Source organism: Budorcas taxicolor, chromosome 23 (genome assembly GCF_023091745.1).
Source record: "Budorcas taxicolor isolate Tak-1 chromosome 23, Takin1.1, whole genome shotgun sequence".
Classification (NCBI taxonomy): domain Eukaryota; kingdom Metazoa; phylum Chordata; class Mammalia; order Artiodactyla; family Bovidae; genus Budorcas; species Budorcas taxicolor.
The window spans coordinates 50,004,956-50,021,160 of NC_068932.1; the positions used below are offsets into that span (position 1 = coordinate 50,004,956).

Genomic DNA, 16,205 nt, shown 5'->3' on the forward strand with positions numbered 1-16,205 from the left:
GAGAGAAGCTTCAGGGACCCTGGTGACCGTGTTTGGCAACTCAGCTGTGTCCACAACAGCGTCAGTCAGTGGGCAGAGCTGGGAGAAAGGATATGCAACCTGGGAGGGCAGGAACAGAGAAATAATCCCGCCAGAAAACAAGAGAGAACCACGGTTTTAAAAAATGAAACCAAAAGGAAGTCAGTGGAATCAATCATGGATAAAACTGGTGGTGTTCCAGAGAAGAAAGGGAGGATACCCTCAAGAGCTTACAACTCCTCACCCCAGAGCACCTCCTCGCAGCCTCGCTGCATGAAGCCGCCTCATTCTGTCACGGCCCAACTCACCCGTGCTCTCCAAGATGAGCTGGCCCTGGGGACCCCTGGCCTCACGGGAGGCACTGAGCGCAGCCTCAACCATGCCCATCGCAGGGAGACGTGCCCCTGGCCAGGACACGTCAGCAGGATGCAGGCTTCGCCTCTTCAAGACTAGTCGTGTAAAGAAGCTGACGCCTCGCCTCCAGATGGAAGGCCTGCGGGCTACCTCCAAGGTCATTGTTTAAATATAAACCAAGTTTTTAAAAATTAGAATGTTACATTTATTGAACACAACTGAAATTTAGTGTGCACAAGTGAAGCAAACACAACAGCATTTATTTATACAGTGTATGAAAGGGCATCCTTTAACCCCCAGGCGGCGGGGATACACCTGGCTTCACCAAAAAGCTTGTATGCCATTTAGTTTTAAACCATATGTTAATACCATAACCAAGGATTTGGCAAACATTTATTTTTTTTCTATTTCCAGCCTCTTAAAGTAGACAGAATAGTTTAGAATGAAGCTGATACTAAGAGCACAAAAAACTGAACACAGACTAAACTCCGCGATCCGGAGACACGAGGAGACAGTGGTTGTCCAGTGGCTGCTGTCCGGGGCGGCGCTGACAGTCTCGGGGTCCTTCCAGCGCTGCCCAACAGCCCGGGGTGGGGACCGCTCGGCGCTGCCCGTGTCACGGCCTGGATTCTACATGCCGCGCACCAGAGCCAGCAGACACTCAGTGCTAAGGGCTGTCTGCAGCGGACGGACGCGTCCACCGAAACGTCTGCAGCAGGGAGTAAGGCCACGTGTTTATTCAGGTAAACCCCTCAGGCAGTCCTTCTAGTATCAGCAGCATTCCTTCCCTCAAAATAGTGTCTGACGCGATCAAGGTCGCAGGTAATTCATTAAAATACTACATACAACATAACTAGAGATTTTAAAATTATGTATACTTTGATATTTATAATATCTGAAGAAGGTTACTACCAAATTATTACAGTAGGTATTAATCAATGACATGCTTGTCGCTCGATCCCCAAGTCTGGCTGCAGGAGAGCGTGGTTTACTGTCTCTCTGAGTTAGGGAGGCGGCGCTGCCAGAAGAAACGACGCGTGGGGCAGCGGCCCAGGACCGAGACAGCTGCTTCTGTGCGCTGTGCGGGGCACGGGCCCCCGCGGCGTGGGGACACTGGGCTACAGCCTGCATCAGAATGTGCTGGTGGACGTGGTCAGGCGCCTTCCGATGTAGATCCTGACAGAGAAAGGAGGCGGTCGTCACACGGCGGCGCGCCTCCCGGGGGCGCGCGCTGCTGAGACAGCAGCTGACCGGCCCAGCTCATTCACAGAAGGGGCCTGGCTGCCAGCACTCGGACACATGGGCGTCACTCTTACCAGCACGCATTCCAGCATCCAGTTCAGAAAAAGCCAGTTGTGCACTAACAGCTTCGCAATGCGCACACGGCACACACGAAGGCCAGCTCCTCCCGAGCTGAGAGGCTCCCTCTCTCCTCACTTTCTGACCTGATCAGACAGTCGCCCACGGGACAGCTGACAGCCCCAGGTTTATCGGCACATCCCACAGAAACCACTGCTGCACGGGACGCCCCAGGGAGCCCGGAACGGAGGGGTGTCGGGGGGCTGTCCGGGAGGAGGGCGGGGGGAGGACATCAAGGGCCTGCAGGCCAGTAGGGAGTCTCCGCAGAGCAACGGGACAGGAGGGCTTGATCCTGACCCCCGTGAAGTCTCAGAGGGCAGAAACACCTGCGGAAATCCACCCCAAAGTGAAGGCTGAAGCCTAACCCCGCCAGGCCCTAGAGGACCTGAATGCTGGTTCTGGACAAAGCTCCCTGCAGGACTGACAGCCCGACTCTGAGAAGCACTGGCCCAAACAGTCCACACACTGTGCTAAGGGGAAGGCAGGGCAGAGCCCAGAGCGGGGGCAGGCCATGGGCCGGGGCTCAGGAGGGCGGGTGGGGGCCCTGCTCCCGCCTCCCCGAGCCAGCGAGCCCGGCATCTGCTCTGCCCCGTTCTCGAGCCCGGGGACCCAGCCCGCAACAGAAGCCCATCCTGACAGCCGGGGGCCCAGTAGGCTGCCCAGGAGAAGGCCGTCCACCCATGTCAGGACCGGGGAGACCAGCACCCTCCACGTGCGAGCCTCCCCAGCCTGCGCCCAAGGCTGGCACGGGCGACACTCACCCCAGCCCGATGGCCAGCAAGTGGGACAGCAGCAGCGACGGCAGGAAGACCTTGAGGAACTCGGCGGAGAAGATGCCGCCCTTCTTCATGACGCTCGTGTTGCGCATACTGAGCGTGGGTGCGCGCTTCGGGTGCCTCAAGAGCAGGAGCTCCCTGCGGGGAGAGGCGGTCAGCGGGTGCCGGCTCCTGGCCCCAGAGGCCCCCGCGGACGCAGACTCACTTGGCTGGGGGGATGTTCTCTGGCCGACTGGACCAATCCCAAATCCAGTCTGAGTTTTTCTTCAGGATGCTTTCGACCTCTTTCCTCCTCTCCATGTAGTCTTCCTCGGACTGCGGGAGACGAGGTCGGTGAACCCACTGCCTCCACCCCAGGAAGCTCGCCGCCCCCGCCACACCCCCTGTGGAGGGCCCGCCGGACTCCAGCGGCCCTGAGCTGCAGGCACTGCCCCAGGGGGGCACCGGCCAGTGGGGACAGACATCCACAGAGACGCCGGCTGTGGTTCTGGGTGTAAAAGGAAAAACAGAAATCCCCGAAAAGGCCCACAACAGGGATGTGCCTGAGCTGACTGCACATGGCTGCAGTGAGCAGGTGCACGTCCGCGTCTGGCAGGAGGAGAGAGGACCAGAAGCCCACGCACACCCCTGGTCTCAGTGACCTTAAAGATACACGTTATTAACAGTACGCTAACTGAAGAGCTTTAAAAAGGTGCATTTCTTAGAACTTTAAAACCTCTGTGCCTGATCATAGAATTCCTCTTTAAATTCAGGGGGGGAAATTATGGAAATATTCTAGAACACGGTACCAAAACCAACCAAACACCTGGACACAGCAAAGCTGGGCTGGACCCTGCACATCTGGGAGCAGGCAGGCAGCACCCTGGAGAAGCCCGAGCACAAGGACTGCTGAGCCCCTGGGGAGGGAGAGCCTGAGGGGCACCCGGCAGGCAGCAGGGGGACCCAGTGGCATCGGCTGGAAGCTCGGTCCCCACACCTCTCACAGTGAGGAAGGGAGCGGGGCCTTTCCCTTCTCCAGGAGATCTTCCCGACCCAGGAGTGGAACCGGGGTCTCCTACACTGCAGGCGGATTCGTTACCAGCTGAGCCCCCAGGAAAACAGGGGCCCCCAGGTTCCTAGATCCCGACACCCCCGAGCATCACAAGAGGCAGCAGGCAGGGAGACGGCCTGGCGAGGCCGCACTGGCCACTGGCCCAGCCCAGGTCTCAGCAAGGCAGCTCGGGCCACAGCCCACCCTGCTCTCGTGGACTTCCCCCCAGCAGGGGCTACGGCCCCAGCAACTCAGAGATTCTTAAAGGAAAGTCAGAAAACGAGGCTCAGCCTCCACCAGCCTGGTCAGCTCCTAACCCGAACCACACAAGCACGAGTCAGTGAAGCCCAAGGCACGGTTTCTGGAAGCAACTAGTGCCGTCCCAGTGGGGAGGCCCTGGGCAGGCCTCCAGACCCCCACGGGCCCCCACGGCTTCCTGCCACTCCCGCCCCGCGTCCCCTGGAGGGCGTGTGGGGCAGAGGGGGCCCTGGGCAGGTCTCCAGACCCCCACGGGCCCCCACCTCTCCCGCCCCGCGTCCCCTGGAGGGCGTGTGGGGCAGAGGGGGCCCTGGGCAGGCCTCCAGACCCCCACGGGCCCCCACCTCTCCCGCCCCGCGTCCCCTGGAGGGCGTGTGGGGCAGAGGGGGCCCTGGGCAGGTCTCCAGACCCCCACAGGCCCCCACCTCTCCCGCCCCGTGTCCCCTGGAGGGCGTGTGGGGCAGAGGGGGCCCTGGGCAGGCCTCCAGACCCCCACAGGCCCCCACGGCTCCCTGCCACTTCCGCCCCGCATCCCCCGGAGGGTGTGTGGGGCAAAGGGGGCCCTGGGCACACACCCTGAACCAAATGGCCCGGCTGCCTCCCGTCCACTCTGTGAAGTGCTGGAGACACCCCACCCCCACAGCTGAGAGAGGGTCTGAGGAAGCAGAAGTCCGGCTCTTGGGCCAGGTCCCCCAGAACCCAGTTCCGACAGATCACAAAGGCAGACCGTGCGCACCCTACCTGGGAGCTGTTCTTCTCTCCGAGGCTGTGCGCGTCTGTCTCAGAAGCTCTGTTAGTGTCCTGCGGGGTCTGTGAGCGGGGCGGGCTTGGGGGAAACAGCACACGTTCACCTTTCCATCAGGATACACAGACCCCCCCCCACACACACAGGGGACAGCGTCCCGGGAGAAGGAAGTACTCCCGCCAGCCCCGGGGGGACCAGGGCCCAACAGTCACAGCGGCCCCTGCCTTCTCAGCTGAGCTCGAGGCCCAGCAGGCAGACGCAGGGGCAGGACCCCACGGGTGGTGTCCCCCGACCCGAGAGCCAAGGGCCCACCGTCTGGGCGCTGGCTGAGGCCGGGCAGGCCCCGGAGCTGCGCCGGGGCGCGTGTCTTTGCCCACCTGTCACAGTGGGAGCTCTTGGAGCTGCTCCGGCCGGATTCGTGCTGCGCGTCCAGCAGGATCTTCTCCATGTCGCCGTTATAAATAGAAACCGAGTCGGGAACACTGCTCCCGCTCCCATTACCGCCGAAGTGTAATTCTACCCAGGAGCCTGGCGGGGAAGAGAGGAGGACCGGGTTGCAATTGTCTGTCCATCCCGGAGTCTGCTGCTAAGATACTGAGCTCACCCCGTCTATTTCAAGAGGTGCCAGAGACTCCCACGGGCCCCCGCGGAATCTGGCCGCAGCGCCCCCAAGGCCCAGCTCGGGCCCTGTCCACAGTGAGCCTCCACAGGGACCCTCGGGAGCCGCACCCCAGACCATCTGCTCCGTCAGCAGAGGCCCTGTGGCCAGGACAAGCCCGCACTCAGCTCTCAGCAGAAAAAGGGCTCAACCAGCACCTCGGGGACTTAAGAAACTAAGGAAAGCTTTAAAATTTCAACATTCCAGCCTCACATTCTGACCCCGAGGCCCCACAGATCAGTGACCGATTCCCACGGCTTAGCACTTGATAAATTCACCAGGGCAACGGCAGCTGAGCCGGCGGGCCCTCCACTCACCGGGCCGAGCCCCTCCCGGCCCCAGTGAGGGGAGGAGTCCCCAGTCCAGGCGCTGCCCCCGGTGGGTCCTGGCAGGGAGGCAGCGCTGCTGCTCCCGGCCGGGTGCTGTGGGGGCTGACACGGGGACGAACTCAGGAGGAAAGCAGCGTGGCAAGTCCACGGGCGGACGGGGTGGACACCGGAGAGCTCCTGAAGCACAAAGGTCTGCCTGCGGCGCGGACTGGAGGCCCAGCCCGGTGGCCCCACAAGGCGCCGCTGCCTGCTCCTCCGCGCTCAGCTGCGTGGCCGGCTGCCACAGGCTCTCACGTCTGAACCACTCGGGGCGCTGGGTGTGGGCGGGGAGCCCTGCTGTGCATCCAATGTGGGACCACCGTGGCCCTGAGCAGCAGAGCCGCCCTCTGCGCCTCCGCCTGGGGGCCAGTTCTGAGACACGGGCGCGGGTGGGCACGGTGAGGGGCTGGTCCTCACCGTGGGCGCATGTCAGGGGGGCGGGGGCGGGGGCAGGATGGCCGGCTTGTTCAGCGCTGCTGCCTTCTCAGGGCTTGGGCATTTTCCCACAGGCCTGCTGGCCGAGGGGAGAGCTGCTTTTCCACGTGAGCTGTTGAAACCCGCTCCTCTCTCCCGCTGAGCGGCCCGTCTTTCTGCATCAAGCTCAATATTCAAGACTCGCAGCTTTCCTTTTTTTGGCCACATGGGAAGGCCTGCAGCACTGAGTCCAGCCGGACCCCAGGGCCACCGGGGCCCGCCGGCACACGCCCGTCTCCACCCCAGTGTGATGCTGGCGACTGAGGAGAGACTGCCCTTCCAGTCAGATCTTCAGGTGAGAGGATGGAACACTCTTGCTTTTAATTCCGTCATACCTGAGGCCGCGAAGGTCCACTGCACCGCCTCGCTCTGGGGCCTGCACGTGCGCGCTGGCGCGGTGAGCGCATCCCGGCCCTCCACTGCCCAGCTCACCAACGACACTGCCGCCCCACCCCAGCCTCTCCCGAGCTGGCTGCTCGCACAGCTCTCTTCCCGGCCCAGGACTGTCCACTGCGGTCACGGTCCGGCCTCCCCAGGTGGGTGCAGGCCGGGAGCACCCAGGCCGGCGGCAGACCCCAGCCCTCCAGGGCCCCGCCCCAGGGCTGCTCTGCACCCCCTGGGGGCACCACCCGACACCTGGGCCCCAGGCCCAGACCCCCCCGCCTCACCCCTCCTCTGACAGTCCTGCCCCGACAGCTGCCGGCTGCAGACACCTCACAGTCATCAAGAAAGGCCGATCACAGGAATAAACGTACACTCACAGCACAGGCAGCCTCCTACTGAGCTGCCGACCAGATGGTCACAGTTGCCAACCGAACGCACCATCTTCTCTTCAGCCTCTCCAGTTTCCTCACACCGGCCTGGCCACACCAGGCAGGCCACGGTGTGTCCTGGAGCCTGGGGCGCCCTGGACACTGCCCGCCCCCAGCCTCCGCAGGTCAGCAGAAGGAAAGCCCCGAAGCTCACTGAGAGCGGCTCCGTGTGGACGCCTTCACAGCCCCCTCCTTTCCGGGGCGAGGGGACACTGCCAGCCCGTGCTCGCCCCACGACGGGGCCGGAGCCCCAGGCCCTCCTCCAGGCGCAGGTCCCCTCGCCTGGGTTCTGGGGGGCCCGGTTCCGGGCCTGGCTGCCTTTATACATGGCATCTGACACCACCTCGGACATGAAATAGGGGGGTGGGGGGGCTTCTATATCAATAACCAGTTTTGCAGCTCCAACGGGCGGCCCAGCAATTTGGTTTCGACACTACCTGCGGTGGTCTCAGCCCCCCAAGACTATCCCCGCAGGGGACACCTCAAACGCCTGACAACGAGAATGCAGGGGTTCCCACAACCCTCCCTTGTCAGCAACTCCCTGGGACAAGTCACAGAAGTCAGGACAATACCGCGCTTGCACGAAGGCCTTCTCAGAGGGGCAGGCACACAGGCAGTGGTGGGCGAGGGCAGCTCTGCGCCCTCTCCCGGTGCGTCCTGTAACCCAACCTCAGCGCCCTCCCCAGGGGGGCCTGGGGAGGGCAAGTGCCGATTTCCGGCCATCCCCATCCCACCCCACCCTGAGGCTACCGAGGGCCTAGGCAGTCACCTCACTAGCACAGACTCAAGTGTTTTCCAAAGATCTCAAGACAGTCCAAGGGTTCCTAGAGCCGAGCTGTGGATCTGGAACCAGGGTCAAAGATTAAACATATTTTCCAAATTAAAATAAAAGGGACACAAAACACTGTCAGTTTCAGGGCTTTGCTGGAGGTCCAGTGGTTAAGAATCCACTCTGCAATGCAAGGGACACAGGTTCAGCCCCTGGTCCAGGAAGATCCCACGTCCCCGCAAAGCAACTAAGCCCACGGGCCTCGACTACCCAGCCCGTGCGCCGGAGCCCAGGAGCCACGGCTCCTGAGGCCCTGGGGTCCGTGCTCCACAAGGGGAGACGCCGCAGGGAGGAGCCCGCCCACCGCAAGGCCAGGAGCCCTGCTTGCTGCAGCTAGAGAAGACCCGGGTGCAGCAGCTAAGGCCCAGCACGGCCACAAGGCAGGATGTTCTTAAAAAAAAAATAACACAGGGAGCTTCAGGCACAGGTTTAGATTCCACTCCAGATTCCATGGAGACAAGCATGCTTTTCGGAACCATCTCACTGAAAGTGTTGGGCACCCTTTAGAAAGACCTCCACCCGGGCTGTCTACAGCAGAGCTCTGTCTACAGCACAGCTCAGAGGCTAACCGACCAGAGTTTATGATTAACCTGCAGCAACTGCACAGGGGAGCAGCTCCCTGGAAAACGAGGACAAGGGGCCATTAATCTTCTTTCACCTGCAGTTAAGATCACTCACCTTTCTAAGCAAGAAAGAGGGGTTTCAGGTTGCTTCGTTGTTAGTCACTAGGTCGGGTTCCACTCTTTGCGACCCCGTGGACTATAGCCAGCTCCTCCGTCCATGGGATTCTCCAGGCAAGAGCACTGGGGTGGGCTGCCGTTTCCTCCCCGGATCGTCCCAGCCCAGGGATCGCACCCGCCACGCCTCCTGCACTGCAGGCGGGCTCTTTACCGCCGAGGAACCAGGGAAGCCCTCCCTCAGATCACTTCCTCAGAACCCCAAACAGCCTGTGAGATAATCGGGCCGCGGGAAAAGGGGCGGTGGTTGCTGATCCAGGCGAGTCTCGCCCTGACTCAGGCCACTGGCCACACTGACCTGTAATTCACACTGACAAGACATGGGGCAGGGGGACTGGGCAGATGAGACGGGCGGGGAGCCTCGGCCAGTGCCCCGCCATGGCAGAAGAGAGCTACAAGCCTGCACGACAGGCCATTTCTCACATAAAACCTCCTGCCACCCCCAGGATACTTGGTCCCAAAAGAAGAAAAGCCTGCATCTTGAATGAGACAATTCGTGGGCCCCAAAAAGATCTGTAACCACAACGCTGTCCCGTCTTCAAGCTCTGGAGAGGCCACAGGAACGACCCAGACAGAACCACTTACTGACGGGGCCACAAATGCCATGAATTCAGCTGACCTCGACTGCCAGTAACCGGGCACAAGCTGTGATCACATGTAGAGTGTTAAACAGTTCCCTGAGCCACTGCTTGGCAGGCTGGACGGTTGACTAAAGCTTCCAGTTCACCCTAGCCTGAAAACAGACAATGCCAATTGTCTTTCTTAACTTGTGGAGCCTTACCCTATCAACTAACCTCAACACAGCACCCACACTTTCTATCCTATTTTGCACAGAGCTTCTCACAGTCCCTGCCTGCACTGAGACTCCCTGCTCCTGGCCCCAGGACAACATCCCTCTCCAGCACCCCCCGCAGAGCACCCCACACCGCAGTCTGGGGCAGCAGGTCACAACCCCGGCTATGACAACCACCTCTGGGGCTTTCCCTGTTATCCAGCAGTCTCACCCACCAGCCAGAAAATCCTGATTTGAAATGCTACAACAGAACCCTGGTACCTTTACTTTGAAAAAGCCACAATGGTGACGGTGGGCAGCCAGGGTTGAAAACTACAGGGGCATGACCTACAAGATGCTGGGGTCTTTGGGACAGGTGGAACCCAGAGGGCAGCCCTGGGGCAGCGCAGGGGCTACGCCTGGAGGCAAGGACCACCCGCATGGGAAGGCTTCTTCCCTAGGAGAGGTGGGACTTCAGAAATCCCGGTTTTTAAGTTTCTTGAGGCGGTACAGGAACGAGAGGCTTGGCATCCGGGCAGGAACTGGTGGGCACCCCTTCCCTCTGCCTGTCTGCCGCCTTCTGCCACCGAAGCCGGAGGAGCCTGGCACCCGAAGAGCCCCAACTGCTATCACCTGCCTGCCGTGTGCTCTGCCTTGCCTCACGGCCTCACTGTGGCCATCTGACACGCACGGGGTGGGCCCGGGTCTCGCTGCCGGAAACCCCGTCCCTCTCCAAGTGCAGGACGCGAGACCTGCATGTTCTGTGCCTCTTCGTGCACCGCGCCTTCACCCACGGTGGGGGCCTGCAGCAACACAACCCTCTGACTGGCTGCAGACAGACCAGCAGGTGAGAGGTGGGGGCCATCTCGGGGTAAGCGGGGGCCACCTGCTAGCACAGCACTGGGGGGCACCTCTGGGAAGTTAAGTCTCCCACACCCGCCCACGATGCTGCGAGATTACATCACAGAACTCCACCTTCCCCGGGGCACGTGAGGGGGTGTTTATCTGAGACAGGAGAGGCACCTAGGACATCCTGCTGCTCGTCACCAGCTTTAACTAGAGCGGACCCGGGGGCAGAGGCAGCAGGGCTCACGGAAAGCATCTGGCCGCAGACAAGCAGAGGGGAGAGCGCTGGCCTTTGTCTTCGGCCTCAGCGCCCAACTGCGTCCAGTTCTTTCCGAGGTAAACAAGAGGTAACCAAATCAAAACTGAGCCCAGGGCAAGTGTCGGCCCAGCCACCAATCCCAGCCCGGATTCGGTTTCCCAGGGCGGCCGGGCCCACGTGACCCCTCCCACACGGGCCAGAGGCGCGAGTGCCCGGCTGCACGTACCCCAGACCGCGGCCCAAAGGCTCCTCGACAGTTTCCACTCACCGTGTAACCGTCTTTTTATAGAAGACACAAAACCGAGGAGCGACCCTTTTAACCCATGAGCTGGCACTCTGCGTTGCCAATGACTCAGCAGTTGGGTCTGCCAACCAAGGACTAGCGACGAAGCCGCTCTGGACACTGCGGGCTCTTCGGACCGATGTGGCCACTAAGGGAGCGCAGCACGGTAGGGGCAGAGGCGTCTGCTAACAGGACTGATTTGAAGGCGGTTCATCAAACGCTCTGTAGATCTTTTATAAGGCAAAGATTCAGTCCCTTTAACTATTTCAAAGAAAATAACCCATGTCGAACTTTAAGAAAAGATGATAGGATTTTTAGGCTGTGATTGCGGTTTCACAATATACGACGAATTTTGCCAACTCTTGGCGAGTAAAATGCTGTTTCAACGAATACAGACAATTAGTGGCTCAAATTCAGGCAGTGTGATGACTTTTAAATCTTAATGAACCTTTAAAATTCTCTACGGTGTCCACGGTCCTCTCCAAACCTTATTTACGCGCTCCCGCGTCCCGCGCAACTCTCGCTTCAGAGAAGGGTCGGCGCTCGGGCCCTCCTCCAGCCGCGGCCGGGGAGGGGGTCCAGGCCGCCCCCCGTCCGGTTCCGGGGGCGGGTGTCCGCTCGGGAGTCTGCAGTGCGGCCAGCTGCCCCGTGTTCCCCGGCAGGCCAACCCGCGACCCCGGACGAGCGATCGTGGAGGAGCGACCCCCGCCGCTTCCCCTCAGGCCGCCCTGCCCCGAGCCCCAGAGCGCGTCCTCCCCAGTCTCCCCGGGCGGGTACCGGCACCGAAGCCAGCACCGGGCTGCGCCTCGGAAGAGCAGGCACCCGCGGGCTCCGGCCGCCTGGGGGGGGGGCCTCTGCGCAGGCCGCCCCCTCGCCCGGGCCCCCGCTCACCGTGCAGGCTCTCCTCCTGCAGCCCGGGGCTCTCGCTCTGCGACATGACGGCGGGCCGAGGGCGCCGCGGCCGGCGGGTCGGGGTCTGCGGGCGCGCAGGGGCCGGAGCACCCCAGGCGGCGGACCAAGCGGCGTCGGCCCGCGGCCCCGACTGGCTGACGCCGGCGGCCGACGCGCCGCAGATAAGCAGCGGCGCCGCCCCTTGGCCGCGGGGCGGGGCCTGCGCGTGCGCGGGGCGCGGGGCGCGTGCGGCGCGTGCGGCGCGTGCGCGAGGCGGGGGCGGGGCGGGGCGGGGGCGCCCGAGGAGCGGAGCGCGCGTGCGCAGCCGGCGCGCGGGGGAGGGCTCCGCGCGTGCGCAGTCGGGGAGCGGCGCGGGAGTCCGGCAGGTACGCGCGGGACGTGCGGGAGCCGCCCGGAAACTGAGGCCGGCGGCGGACGGGGCCTGGCGGGGCGGCTCGGCCGGGCGATGCAGCCTGAGGCTCGGTTGCCGGGGAGGGGCCGGCGGGCTGGCCGTAAAGCTGCCGGCAGAGCCGCGCCGGTGCCTGTGGCCCCCGCCCCTCAGTGCGAGGCCGGGAGGGGCCGGCCCTCGGCGGCGGCCACCCTTCGGCCCCCGTGCCGGGCGGGCCCCCGTCCCTCAGGGCGGGCCCCCGGAAGCCGGGCGTGACCAGTCACAGCCCCCAGCCCCGGCTCCGGGGGCCCGCCCTGAGTCTGTGCAGACGTGGGGCGCCCGCTTTCCGTCGGGGGTCTCCCTTCGGGGTGAGGACGCGCCTAAGGGCCGTTGGTCTTCCCGGCTCCCTGTCCGGACGGGGAAGCGCCTGCCTTCTTTCAGCTGGAGCCTCAATCCTAGCTGCTCACCGGGCATGCACCAAAGCCTGTCCCAGCGCTGCGCTGCGCTAGAGGGGACGGTCTGGGTAGCAGCGAGCAGCGCCCGCCAGAGGACAAATTAAAAAGCCCCCGGACCTCCGGCCTCCCCCGCAGCGCCCCTCCCCGCCTGGTCCTCCGCCCCAGGGAGCTGCCTGCCCTCGTATGCTGCCCATGTGGGGCCTTGCAGTTCCTGAACACCTTGTTTCCTGACTCAAGCCTTCTTCAGTTTACAGGGCTTGCTCATCTTTTTTCAGATGTATCCCTGTTCATATATTTTTATAATGTGATTCAGTTCAGTCGCTCAGTCGTGTCTGACTCTTTGTGACCCCATGAATCGCAGCACACCAGGCCTCCCTGTCCATCACCAACTCCCTTCACTCCCTTCACCAACTCCGCTCACTCAGACTCACACCCATCGAGTCAGTGATGCCATCTAGCCATCTCATCCTTTGTCGTCCCCTTCTCCTGCCCCCAATCCTCCCAGCATGAGTCTTTTCCAATGATTCAACTCTTCGCATGAGGTGGCCAAAGTACTGGAGTTTCAGCTTTAGCATCATTCCTTCCAAAGAAATCCCAGGGCTGATCTTCAGAATGGACTGGTTGGATCTCCTTGCAGTCCAAGGGACTCTCAAGAGTCTTCTCCAACACCACAGTTCCAAAGCATCAATTCTTCGGCGCTCAGCTTTCTTCACAGTCCAACTCTCACATCCTTACATGACCACTGGTAGCCTTGACTAGACGGACCTTTGTTGGCAAAGTAACGGCTCTCCTTTTGAATATGCTATCTAGGTTGGTCATAACTTTTCTTCCAAAGAGTAAGCGTCTTTTAATTTCATGGCTGCAGTCACCATCTGCAGTGATTTTGGAGCCCAAAAAAATGAAGTCTGACACTGTTTCCACTGTTTCCCCATCTATTTCCCATGAAGTGATGGGACCGGATGCCATGATCTTCGTTTTCTGAATGTTGAGTTTTAAGCCAACTTTTTCACTCTCCTCTTAAGCTTTTTAGTTCCTCTTCACTTTCTGCCATAAGGGTGGTGTCATCTGCATATCTGAGGTTATTGATATTTCTCCCGGCAATCTTGATTCCAGCTTATGCTTCTTCCAGCCCAGCGTTTCTCATGATGTGCTCTGCATAGAAGTTAAGCAAGCAGGGTGACAGTACACATCCGTGACGCACTCCTTTTCCTATTTGGAACCAGTCTTATATTTTGTTCGGTTGCTTACTGGTGTGTGCTTAGTCCCGCAGTCGTGTCCCACTCTGACCCCGTGGACTGTAGTCCGCCAGGCTCCGCTGTCCATGGGACTCTCCAGGTAAGAATACCGGATTGGGTTACCGTTTCCTCCTCCAGGGGATCTTCGCAACCCAGGGATCGAACGCGGGTCTCCTGCACTCCAGGTCGATTTTTCACTGGCTGAGTCACCAGGGAAGCCTCTGATAGAGAGTGTGTGTGTTGTCGCAGCCTGATGAGCTCACTGAAATCTCGATTCTCTAAGCCCTCTGAAGTCTTCATAGGCAGTTACCTGGAAGTGTTCAGATGAAAATGTTTCTTATTGCACCTGGTTTTCCCTCCCATTGTGGAGCCCTCCACAATGCCCACTGAGTTCTGTCACTGGGAGGCTGCCATGAGAGGGAGGGGGAGGCCTGAGGCCTAGAGATTGACAGGATCCTTGTAACCTGCCTTTGCGAGGGTTAAAGTTAGGGGTGAGGTAGTTTCTGGAGTGGCAAAGAACCTGCCTGCCATTCCAGGCTTAAGAGATGTGGGTTCCATCCCTGGGTCGGGAAGAGCCCCTGGAGGAGGGCATGGCAACCCACTCCAGTACGCCTGCCTGGAGAATCCCATGGACAGAGGAGCCTGGCGGGCTGCGGTCCACGGGGCCGCACAGAGTGGGGCACGACTGAGCGACTGGGCACCGCACACTACAGTCTGCCCTGGGGAAGCCCAAGGAGCCCCAAGTCAGAGCTGGTGGCTCCAGAAAAACAGAAGTGGGGAATGGAAAAGCGGGCTCAGCGACTGAAGATGTTTCCCTGTCCTGCTCTCGCTGCCCTGCCCTGAAAAAGCAGTCTGGCTGTTGAGGCAGGTGCTCATCAAACTTTTTACTCCTATAGTCCCTGAAAAACTTTCAAAAATTCTTCCTTTCATACTTCAAGTGGACATCTAAGTTTTGCATCATAAATGTAAATGCTTGTGAAGTATGTTATTTCTGACATACTGTATCTTTAATCAAACTTTTTATCAATTCAGTTCAGTCACTCAGTCGTGTCCTACTCTTTGTGACCCCATGAACACCAGGCCTCCCTGTCCATCACCAACTCCCAGAGCTTACTCAAACTTATGTCCGTTGAGTCAGTGATGCCATCCAACCTTCTCATCCTCTATAGTTCCCTTCTCCTCCTGACTTCAATCTTTCCCAGCATCAGGGTCTTTTCCAGTGATTCAGTTCTTCACATGAGGTAGCCAGAGTATTGGAGTTTCAGCTTCGGCATCAGTCCTTCCAGTGACTATTCAGGACTGATTTCCTTTAGGATGGACTGGTTGGATCTCCTTGCAGTCCAAGGGACTCTCAAGAGTCTTCTTCAACACCACAGTTCAAAAGCATCAATTCTTCAGCGCTCAGCTTTCTTTATAGTCCAGTTCTCACATCCATCCATACATGACTATGAAAAAGCCATAGCTTTGACTAGATGGACCTTTGTTGACAAAGTAATGTCTCTGCTCTTTAATATGCTGTCTAGGTTGGTCATAACTTTCTTTCCAAGGAAGAAGCATCTTTTAATTTCATGGCTGCAGTCACCATCTGCAGTGATTTTGGAGCCCAAAAAAATAAAGTCTGACACTGTTTTTAATGTTTCCCCATCTATTTCCCATGAAGTGATGGACTGGATGCCATGATTTTAGTTTTCTGAATATTGAGCTTTAAGCCAACTTTTTCACTCTCCTCTTTCATCAAGAGGCTCTTTAGTTCTTCACTTTCTGCCATAAGGGTGGTGTCATCTGCATATGTGAGGTTATTGATACTTCTCCCAGCAATCTTGATTCCAGTTTGTGCTTCATCCAGGCCAGCATTTCTCATGATGTACTCTGCATATAAGTTAAATAAGCAGGGTGACAATATACAGACTTGATGTACTCCTTTCCCTATTTGGAACCAGTCTGTTGTTCCATGTCCAATTCTAACTGTTGCTTCCTGACCTGCATACAGATTTCTCAAGAGGCAGGTCAAGTTATAACACTTTCTGAAAAACATTTATTTGGCTGCACTTGGTCTTAGTTGGAGCATGAAGGAGCTCTATTTGCAGCGTGTGAACTCTTAGTTATGGCACATGGGATCCGGCTGCCTCGTCAGGGCTCGAACCAGGGCCCTCTGCACCGGCAGTTCAGAGTCCTCGCCACCGGAGCACTCGGGAAATTAGTCATCACACTTTTAAAGGTATACAGTGGCTGCTAACTACCAAAACAATTCGATTTTCTCATCACTCAGTTTAAATGTGCATCGATAATTATCCTTCTTTAACAGGAAATCTTGTATCTTTCATTTTTCTTCTTGGACTTCAGCTTCTCCTCACAAGTTTATCGTAACGTAATCTTTTCTGCTTCCGCTGTGGCTCTGTGGTAAGGAGCCCACCTGCCAGCGCAGGAAGTGTGGGCTCCATCCCTGGGTTAGGAACATCCTTTGGAGAAGGGATGGCAACCCACTCCAATATCCTTGCCTGGGAAATCTCATAAACAGAGGAGCCTGGCGGGCTACAGTCCATGGGGTCAAAAAGAGTTGGACACAGCTGAGCACACACAGAATACCGTTTTACTTTTGAAAGTCTTTCATTGATCACCCTATCATTTTTCTGTCCGATGACCATGGACGTACATTTA

General features: G+C 59.2%; 1 protein-coding gene across 4 annotated transcripts; it reads right to left on the reverse strand.

Moving 5' to 3' along the window:
- Positions 1 to 611: 611 nt before the first annotated feature.
- On the reverse strand, positions 612 to 12,418 carry BNIP3 (BCL2 interacting protein 3). Of its 4 annotated transcripts, none has more exons than XM_052661075.1 (6): positions 11,470 to 11,606; positions 4,918 to 5,068; positions 4,537 to 4,621; positions 2,713 to 2,822; positions 2,493 to 2,645; positions 612 to 1,548 (listed from the first exon to the last, which is right to left on the reverse strand). In XM_052661075.1, exons 1-6 carry the CDS (start codon positions 11,513 to 11,515, stop codon positions 1,503 to 1,505), a joined length of 591 nt encoding a protein of 196 aa, XP_052517035.1. In that variant the 5' UTR covers positions 11,516 to 11,606; the 3' UTR covers positions 612 to 1,502. The 4 variants fall into 4 exon arrangements, with proteins under 4 accessions (XP_052517035.1, XP_052517034.1, XP_052517036.1 ...); XM_052661074.1 differs by lacking the exons at positions 612 to 1,548; positions 11,470 to 11,606 and adding exons at positions 1,586 to 2,057; positions 12,325 to 12,418; XM_052661076.1 differs by lacking the exons at positions 612 to 1,548; positions 11,470 to 11,606 and adding exons at positions 1,588 to 2,057; positions 10,564 to 10,713.
- Between the last annotated feature and the right edge of the window lie 3,787 nt (positions 12,419 to 16,205).

Bases quoted from the DNA above. Each gene is read 5' to 3' on its own strand.
- BNIP3 (XM_052661073.1), bottom strand. From the start codon at position 11,515: ATGTCGCAGAGCGAGAGCCCCGGGCTGCAGGAGGAGAGCCTGCACG. The intron at 5,069-11,469 runs GTGAGCGGGGGC...CTTCCCCGCCAG, and splicing joins GCAGGAGGAGAGCCTGCACG to GCTCCTGGGTAGAATTACAC. The intron at 4,622-4,917 runs GTGGGCAAAGAC...GTTTCCCCCAAG, and splicing joins AAGAGCTCCCACTGTGACAG to CCCGCCCCGCTCACAGACCC.